This window comes from Myxocyprinus asiaticus, chromosome 10 (genome assembly GCF_019703515.2).
Source record: "Myxocyprinus asiaticus isolate MX2 ecotype Aquarium Trade chromosome 10, UBuf_Myxa_2, whole genome shotgun sequence".
NCBI lineage: Eukaryota > Metazoa > Chordata > Actinopteri > Cypriniformes > Catostomidae > Myxocyprinus > Myxocyprinus asiaticus.
In genome coordinates, this window is record NC_059353.1 from 23742932 (window position 1) to 23752698 (window position 9767).

The 9767-nt window shown below is 38.6% G+C and overlaps 1 protein-coding gene across 3 annotated transcripts; it reads right to left on the bottom strand.

The window, feature by feature from the left end:
* Positions 1-41: 41 nt before the first annotated feature.
* LOC127446871 (SOSS complex subunit B2) lies at positions 42-4405 on the bottom strand. 3 transcript variants are annotated; one of them, XM_051708172.1, is made up of 7 exons: positions 3416-4405; positions 3051-3189; positions 2728-2799; positions 1845-1929; positions 1451-1511; positions 1227-1349; positions 947-1085 (listed from the first exon to the last, which is right to left on the bottom strand). In XM_051708172.1, coding segments are annotated over exons 1-7 (576 nt in total). In that variant the 5' UTR covers positions 3510-4405; the 3' UTR covers positions 947-1083. The 3 variants fall into 3 exon arrangements, with proteins under 3 accessions (XP_051564130.1, XP_051564132.1, XP_051564131.1); XM_051708170.1 differs by lacking the exon at positions 1227-1349 and having other exon boundaries at positions 42-1085; positions 3416-4401; XM_051708171.1 differs by having other exon boundaries at positions 948-1349.
* Positions 4406-9767: the final 5362 nt, after the last annotated feature.

The window sequence follows — 9767 nt, forward strand, 5'->3', positions numbered from 1 at the left end:
GCATCTTCTCCCATCTGACTGTCTTAATCCATCGCTCTTCCCCCCCCCTCTGGAAAGTCATTCAAATGTAATATTGGATTTTTTTCTTTTGCTCTTGGAGCAAATGGGTAAGTTAAAATAATACTGGCTGTGGTCTCCCATTCACCGTTGTTGAAGTTTACCCTGCAATCCTTTTACTTCCAAGCTCCAAAACCCAGAGTGTGAAAAAGGTCTATAGGCAGAGTAGTTCAGTGTAGTTACATTACTCAATAGAAAGGCAACAGTCTCATTCAATGTATACAGTGCTGAAAAGGCAAACCTCTTCAGATTAAATGTAAGGTCCACACTTATAACACAACCAACATAGGGATTTATTCCCAACTTTTTACCTTTTTGATTTATTCCTAATTAAATAATCCTAAGTGTCCAATCAAACTATCACCTTTCCTTTTACATGGTCACTTCTGGTAAGTTTTTGGCCAGGGGGTTAGTAATTCACTTTAAAGCTCCATTCCCGTTTGCAACAGTAGTAACCATTCCTGAATCACATTACAGTAATGCATTCACTATAAATTAAGAGAAGTGCATCAAGTGTTCAAGTAAGGTGTATAGTTTAACACTTTCAAAAGAAAGTGGTGGGCTATTGAACTGGCACTTAAAGGGCAGAGAGGGTGCCAATCTTTAAGGAATATGTATTGAAAGTTGAATTCTAACCTTTTGTGACTAGCAAATCATAATTATACAATGCAGTTCTTGGCAGATGAAAAAGCAAAAGCACAGATGGCAAATTTGTAGCATTAAACCTCGTATCTCTTGATTGGCAGTTGTGTGTATTTTTAGGATGGTTTGTGGGAGGATTTTAGGGAGGAGTGGGAACAGGGAAGTGGTTTTGCAGTCAATGTCTCATCTTTTTGAAGCTCTTCTTGGGTCCCTGCCATTGCTAATGGTGACTGTGGGTTTTGGTGGAGCAGGAGGTCCCCCTGCAGTTACTGGGGGTGGCCCGTTGCCTGGAACACGGCCGTTGGGTCTTCCTGGAGCCCCAAGGTTGGGATCCCGAGGCACAGGAGCAGCATTGTTATTAGGAAATACTGGCACACTACCATTTCCTGTTGTCCAAAATATTTAAAACAAAAACACATTTAAGAAAATCTCAAAAACATACCAAAAGGCTTTGTATTATGTAACCAGAAGCAGCGGTTACTTCAGTTACTTAGTCATTTAGCAGACACTTATCAAAAGCAACTTACAGTACGCTAACTGTAGGGACATTCCCCCTAGTAATCTAGGGTCAAGTGCCTTGCTCAAGTGCACAATGTGGTAGGGCAGGAGTGGGATCTCTGTAACTCCAGTTCCTGGGTCACACCCACTACCTGAGAGCCCAGATTTCAAACCATTAAAGCTACCACTACCAAATAAGCATCTGCCACTTCAGAAGGACAGACAGTGTCAAATACTTGCCCTATTTGCTTACCTGTTTGAGCAGGTGTACCTGCATTTTGATTCGGTGGAGAATTACCCTGCTGTTCTTTACCCTATTGAGAGGACATGAGATTAAACAATTGTTGACTTTTTGCAAAACAGAAGCTATGCATGCTTAGGACTCTCATGGCTTTCTGCTTTAAAACACTCATGACAAATAGCACATTGCAACAGAAACCAAACAAAATGTTTGCTTTTGCATTAATTACTTCATTCCACAATCTTTCTTTGCTCTGAACATACAACTTTTTAAGTGAGGTAGAGTGCAAATCAAGTTATTCCACTAAAACTGAAGGAAAATGGGACATCAAATTATTTAAAGGCAGTGCGCAATGGAGGAATCACATGGTGTAATTTGGCATAAGCAGGACAAACAGTGGACTCACGGTCTTGTTCTGTTGGTTAGCTTGTGCAAGCAGCTCTGGATTTGGCTCACTGAAATTTGGAACCTCTGAATACACCATACAGAACCTGTGAAAGACATTGCAATTCATATGTCGCTTCTACTGCCTTTACACTCACCGAGCACAGGAACACCTGTACACCTGCTTATTCAAGTGATTATCTAATCAGCCAATCATGTGGCAGCAGTGCAATGCACAAATAATGCATATACCAGTCAGGAGCTTCAGTTAATGTTCACATCAACCATCAGAATGGGGGGGAAAAATGTGATCCAAGTGATTTTGACCATGGCATGATTGTTGGTGCCAGACGGGCTGGTTTGAATATTTCTGTAACTGCTGATCTCCTAGGATTTTCACGCACAACAGTCTCTAAAGTTTACTCAGAATGCTGCCCCCCCCCCCACCCAAAAAAAAAAAAAAGAAAAAAAAACCCCATCCACTGAGCGGCAGTTTTGTGGACGGAAACGCCTTGAGAAACACCTTATTCGAACCGACAGAAAGGCTACAGTAACTCAGGTTACCACGCTGTACAATTGTAGTGAGCAGAATAGCATCTCGGAATACACAACACGTCGAGCCTTGAAACGAATATGCTACAAAAACAGAAGACCACATCTGGCACTTTATTAGGACCAGTGTTCCTAATAAAGTGCTCAGTGAGTGTATATGCTGTTGTATTGAAACTGATGGTCCCCTTTTCTGGCAGACAAGATACATAATTACCAAACCTGCTTACAACTAGTGGTCAAAAGATATGGGGTTTTCTAATGGCCAATAACAATCTTGACCAATATATTGGTGTATAAGTACTTACAAAAGGCATCTTACATATTCATTGAAGTGGGGTATGATTAATACTCACTCTCCTATTTTCTGCAAGTCTCCTCCTCGTCCAGTGTACAGTGTAAGGCAGCCCTTCCAGATGGAGGCATAACTAGCCCGAGACAAAGGCAAAGAAACACAATGTAAATCTCTTATCTGGAATTCTAAAAACATGTTGCTTGATGACCAGCTCGCACAAGTATATAATGCACTTATAACACCAATTGTGTGTTCTATTAATTTCGATAACACATAAGCACTTGTTATTGTAATAATTATGGTACAGGATACCAAGCATTTTACCAATGCAATAAACATTCAAACAATATTCTATGGTTGTTTGAAGCAGTAGTCAGCTCGTACCCTCTCGTGAGGCGGATGATGTCCCCTGGCTGGATGAGGCTGCCCAGCTCATCCCACACAGAGATGGCGATGCTGCCGCTCTTGTCCGCCACTCTGCAGGAGCGCACCTCGTGCCCGTCTTTTGTCTTTGTCACCCGACCTGCGCGTGCACAAAAAGTTTAGTCAAATCTCAACCATTTAAAACTACCACAAACACATACAACTACTTAACATGATGGCTAAAGCGTTGAAACTCAAAGTCACAAGAACATTTAAACAGAGTCGTCCAGCGCAATGTTACGTTATTGCTGAATGTTAGCTGCGAGGAACTAGCTCGGATCCTGCTAATAAACTGTCATGAGGGTCATAGCAGTAAATCCACTTACCGATTTCCAAAACTATAAAGACGATATTTAGGTTTTTCGATCCGGGCTTTACATCTTTTATCAAGACCACAGCTTCGTTGGAGATATTCGACATTTCTGGGTGCTGAGGTGAAGGCTAGCACACCGGCTAGCTAAACCACAGCTGTTTGAGAGGACTTCTTGATCTAAACCTTAATCTGTGCTCTGAGTGTTAATTTATTTACCAAATAAACTTCATTTGGCAAATAATCTTTGTATGCAAGACCCCTTTGGAAAGATTGAGGTGTTTTTCTAGCGTAATATATGAGGCGGTGCGTTTTCACACTTGGCCATCGAGCTAAAGGAACGAAAGTAAAAGGGGGAAATGCTCCCTCCTCCACAATTAAAACTATACGTATAAAAAACACTTAATTCGTTTTCCAGACAGAGACTTTATACTTCATCTTGTCCTAAACCTAAAGGTTTAAAAGACTTCGCGGAAGCCTAGTGCTGTCCATAATACCGAGCACCCGGATACGTGCATACGGGTTGTTAGCCTATATTTTCGTCACACGACGTCAAGTTAACGAGTATCGTTTAAAATTGATTATCATATTATAGACCGATTTGTGTGTAGAAAAGGGAGTCGGTGAGTTCAGCTCGACACACACATTGCCGGTGAAACTGAACACCTCTCTATTTCACCTCCCGCACGAAAACGATTATCAACATGTCTAATCGACATTTAAAGGCTACAAAGCGACGAAACAATCAATTTCCAAACGAATATCTAAACCGAGTTAACTATAGCTGACTAACTTTAATATGCATTTGAAACCTGGCGTCATGAGCAGTACTAAACTTGCTGATGGCCTTTTAAATTGGTATCAATATAGCATGTTTTCTACGTGTAAAACACTGAAATCTTACTAAGAAAAAAAAAAAGACCAAAAAAAAAAAAAAATACGTCGGGGGGAAAGCTGTTTCACAGCACTAGCTGCGTCTCTCTCTAACAAAGCCTTGATATGACCTGCGCCAACGTGTGTTCCGTTTCTTATATTCAACCGGATGTACCATTGGACCGTTTCACAGGGGTGTTTCAAGATTATATATTATTGTAATGAACACATGCGGTACAAAGGCCAACTTTAACACAGGCACGTTTGAAAGAGCAATCATTACAAACAATTCACGCTACATTATCCAGTGTCGCCTATATTATACTCGAATTAAAGCTTTTAGTGTTGGTTCTTACCATGTTCTTGTTACATTGAGCTGAATCTGATTGGACGCCATGAAGAATGTGTCCACTGGAAAGGAAATAACCACAAACACCATTTCCTTGTATGATTGTCGACGTTTTGTATAATGATTTGATTACACGTACCCCAAATATTTCCAGAGGTATTTCGGTTGCATCATCACCTCGTCCAGCTCAATAATCTGATAGAGTGTTTGGCAGTTACAAGACAAACCGATGTTTCTTTCAGTCTTGCACAAGACCCCCGATAGGACAGTGAAAAGCATATGTGAAGCCCTTTACACCAGCAGTGCTGAAGACATGACTTTACTTGAGCACAGTAATACCATGTAGACAATAACATGGCGTTTTCTTAGTTCCAGTATGTATTTGGTTAAGTCCACTAGGAGTTCCACCATGAAAACTGTTCCACAGACTTAATTTACTTTTACTTTACTTTGATTCCCGAATACCGTAAGTTTCAGTTGGAGCTGTGTTACTCGGTTTGTAGCGCTTTTACATCCGTAATTCGTAGCAGTCACACAAAAACTAACATTGGTCACGAACAGGATTCAAACCTACGCGACGTAACCCCACGAAAACACAAAACATCTCAGCTACTCGGCCACCGTATTTTTCTGGCGAAAATAAGACACAAAAGCAACAAATTAAAACAAGCGTATATGTTGTTTAATTAAAGTTTAGGATTTAATTTTGATAATGGAATATACAGATAGCATACAGATTATATCATAAAATGTGTCACAATTTTGATCGTAACGTTAAATGATATTTGGAAAATGTTTATTGCTGTTTGGATGCAACTCACCGACATCTTCCAAAAGCGTACGTTCATCAAGTATAGAGTTATCAGGTTTAGGATACAGTGTCTACCTCTCTGGATGGCTCACTTTAAAAAATAATAACAATAATTTTAAAGGAAAATGTATAGAAGGAACATGATTTGCCATATTTTTGACTCGGTTTTAGCGAGCTATTAACACATGAGCACATTTTCTACAAATAAACTTGACATGAATCGGTAATCCTAAATACAGCAAAAAGAATTACTGAATTATAATAAAAAGTAGATTTAAATAAGTAATCAGTGACACATTATAATATTACTTTTCTGATTAAATAATTACAGATTATCGTCTTGCGTGCCTATTTGTGAAATGCGTCAACAACGAGCAATTAATGAAATAGCAAACTGACGGTATTTAGCCACAAGGTGGATACAACATCCTTCACAAAATGCCAAACTTAGTCAGAGCCCTGCTATCAAGACGAGCCTACAAGTAGCAATTCATAACTCGGCGGTCCCATAGATATTCTGCGAGGAGACAAGAGGCGGTTTTTAAATAGATGTCAATGGGAGATGCAGCGGTACGCTGAATAAACTGCTTTTGTGCGTTCACTGATTCTTGAGATAAGCGACAAAACATGTTTTAAATAAAATTATTCACTTCATAACTTACATCTTACTGCTATTTCTGTTAACTCCGTCAGACACACTAAAAGAATGCTATTTTAACTTGATCTATCCCACGAGAAAGTCTTTATTTGTCTAATAATTGTGTTAAGTAAAGGAGTTAAGTGGAAAAAAATACATGCTATAAAAACATTTTCTGTTTTCACACTATTCTGAAAATTCTGACAGAGTTGATAAAATGTAATATTTGTTTTTCCTCAGTAGAAGCTGCCTTTATAACATAAACTGAAATGCCAAATGTATTGCACAAGTCTTAGAAATTATCACAGTTGAATGACGGTGTTGACATGTTGAAGCTGTGACCGGAAAAGACTTAAACATTGTTTGTTTGAAATATATAAAATTATCATACCATGTCCTACTGTTGCATCTACCGTGAGCAGGAAGTGGGAAAGGGGTACTCCGAGTTGACGATGCTCATCACTGTCTGATTAATTCACAATTAAAAAAAAAAAAAACGCAAAGTGAGGACACAATTTTTATAGGCAATTTTTATGGAAAATAAAACTTAAATTTTACTTGATGTATTGTTTGCTATCTTACAGATCCTTACCTTTCATTTGATATTTATATTTATTAATTTTTTGCATTTTTAAACACTTTGTTTGGCAGTTTAACATTGTGACCTCTTGCTGAGGATAGGTTAAGTTACATGTGCTTCCAAGTAAAGGGCATGCATTAAAAAATAAATAAAATAAAAATATAATTAAATTATTTTAAAATATACTGCAAATAATAAATGCCCTGAGTATACACATTTCCTTTAGATTTAATCTTTTCAGTATTTTTATTATAATGAAATTCTAGATTTTTAACATAAAGAGGACTTTTATATGTAGGACGTGTTTTGTCCCTTAACTCAAGAATCAGTGAGGAAACAGTTCATCACATAATGAATTGACCGCCTGTCCACTAATCTTAAACATGTTTTACACTAAACAAGCCTTTTGGAATGAACTATGTGTAGAGTTTACTACGCTGAAATTACTGTTTTATAAGAGAAGACGCGGACAATTTTGCGGCAGTAAGATGTCAGTTTACGGCTCTCCCCATTAATTTGTATGGTATCCGTAAAAGGTGACTTACTGTCGTAACACGCTAGTTGACGTTACGCTCTCTTCTATGGTAAAAGCGCTGAGATAGCAGTATTTTGCTTATGCGCCAGAGAAACTAGCGCGCAGCCATCTTGAAAATGTTGTCTTTGATCTTCCGGTCTAGCGATTCTATTTAGATATGGTGTTGATGTCTAAGTGTAATTAGCGAGCATAGTAGATTTACAGGTTACAGAGTTGCCAAAAGTTATCATGAGTATTTTAAAGTGTTCAGGGGATGTCATAGCAAGGGAAAGCAGAGCGGGGAGAATTTAAAACAAGAGTATTTAATTCATAAATACACAAGATCCTACCTTCAAGCTGTGGACCTACTGATGTGCCTATGTGCTCACACACAAAGTCATTAAAAATATCTCTGTATGACACCTGTGGCCATCTTCTCATGTCATTTACCCATCGCGGTAAAGTGAGCAGATTTTTTGAGTGTTAATCCAGGATGGGGTGATACTATATTTTCACGCACACACATATATAAAATGTACTTTTTATTTTATATTGCATTTACAACAATTTTAATCACATTTAAGCCTCTTAAAAATATGGGGTGAAAAATTAATTTTAAAAAGTATAAATAATTTCCTTTAATGTCATGAACTTGCATGTAAAATAATACAAGCTGTCCTGTTTGAAATTTCATGTCAACTACACATTTTAACACAAATTATTAACAAGTTGAAACCTAAAAATTAAGCAGAATTACACGTATACCAATTAAATTCTTGTACTATGAAAAATTGCAGTGTGTCATAACTGTCCAATTTACCTCTGCAGGTGTCGAAAAAACAAACATTTACAGTGACACAAAAAATACCTCATGAGCATTTTCATGTAGTAAAGGGGTTATGTAGACTCACACCATCAACTCTTGGTGAAAAATACTTTCTGTGCTCCCACATGTAATCCATTTTGATCTACTCTTCTCAGTACACTCTAATACAAACAGGAAGTTAGATGACAAAATTCGAAAGAGCGGAGCGTGGAAAAGGGGCGGGGCTGAATAAGGTAAATAGAAGATCTCTGGGTTAGTGTCACAAACCAGCTGATGTGGAGGGAAGAAGGTTGTAACTTTAAGAAATAAACATGTGCTACTTTGGATATTTTTAGGCCAATTTTTTTTCTTCTACATGTTTTTTTTTCTTTTGAATAAAAAGTTTCATAGTATTTCTTATTTTTTAAAGATATTTAGACATGGAAAAGTTTTCTGCAATATCGACCACACCCTGGTTTCAAACGCATCACAATGCCACTCACTCCACAGTGTGACTAAAAATAAGGCCTAATTTTACATTGTACATTTTTCATGTTCTAAAAGACTTCTTGTGAAAAAGTATTTGCCCTGCCTACGTTTAGGAGCTATCTCTCAACTGAGAGTATCTTCTCTTTATGGCATGGAAAGTCACAGCTACAGACCTCACACAACAAGGGGTTTTACACACCCCTTTACATATTTTGCGCCTTCAGTAGTTGTGGCCTTAATCCTTAAATTTGGATATAGTGCATGCAACCTGACTCCTCAGTGTACCTGAGAGCCAGAGCGATTTAAAGTGCCTGCCAAACCCACATGTGGCTGATGTTGAAAGTGCAACCATGAACTTTGCTGCCAAGACAGACAATTCATCTTAACTCTTTCACACAACCCACTTTTACTAAGTGTAGAACAACTGGATTTAAGACACTGAAAATCTCTATTGGTTTGCATGGATGAAGCACTGACATGGAAAACAAGAAATTGCTCCGTCCTTGCTCTGACCTCTACACAAATCAGCATGCAAATCTTATTTTTAGGTTACATTAAATACATCAATATTCTCTAGATATTAGCAGTGTTGTTTTGGACAAAATCCACTAAGCCCAAACTAAATTGTTTTGTCTTTGTTGTTTTGAAAGTGTCTGTTGCTAAAAATGGCCAGACAGGTGTCCTAAACCATACAATGGCAGGATGTGACACCAACATGGAGCAGTGTGGTCAGAGGTAGGGTGTGAGGAGGCCTGCAGCCAGCACACCTGTAGAACATGCGGGTACTCCATACCTCCGCCAACCCTGTGGAAACCATAGCCATCAATCCGTACCCACCTCTTCTTTCTCCTTCCAGTCAGTGGAAAATGAACTGTGGAGAAGCCATCCATCAGATCCAGGAATGCACCTTTCTCTCCTGGTATGTGTGTGTGAGTGAGAAAGTGATTTCGTGTACTGAGTAGTTCAGTGTGAGATGGATGTGACCGTCCAGACTGGAAATGGTACAAAGCTCAGGCAAGTGCTTGATGGTTTCTCAGATGGCAAAACAATAAGCAGAGTGTTTGGCTTTAGTTTTGAAATATATTCAGCAACAAATCTTATGAGCACAGGTCTGCAGGGCAAAAAGGAGAAGCTGAGGAGAAGCTTAAACATTTACATCTGCTGTATGGAATGCTTGACTATACACAAATACTTCTGCTTCAATGTACACTTGTATTTGTCAGGCTGTGTGTGTGCCCTTGCCATGGACTACAGAAGTAATTGGAAAGTTGTTGGCAGCTGACAAGGTTGCCATGAAGATGGCAGTTAAT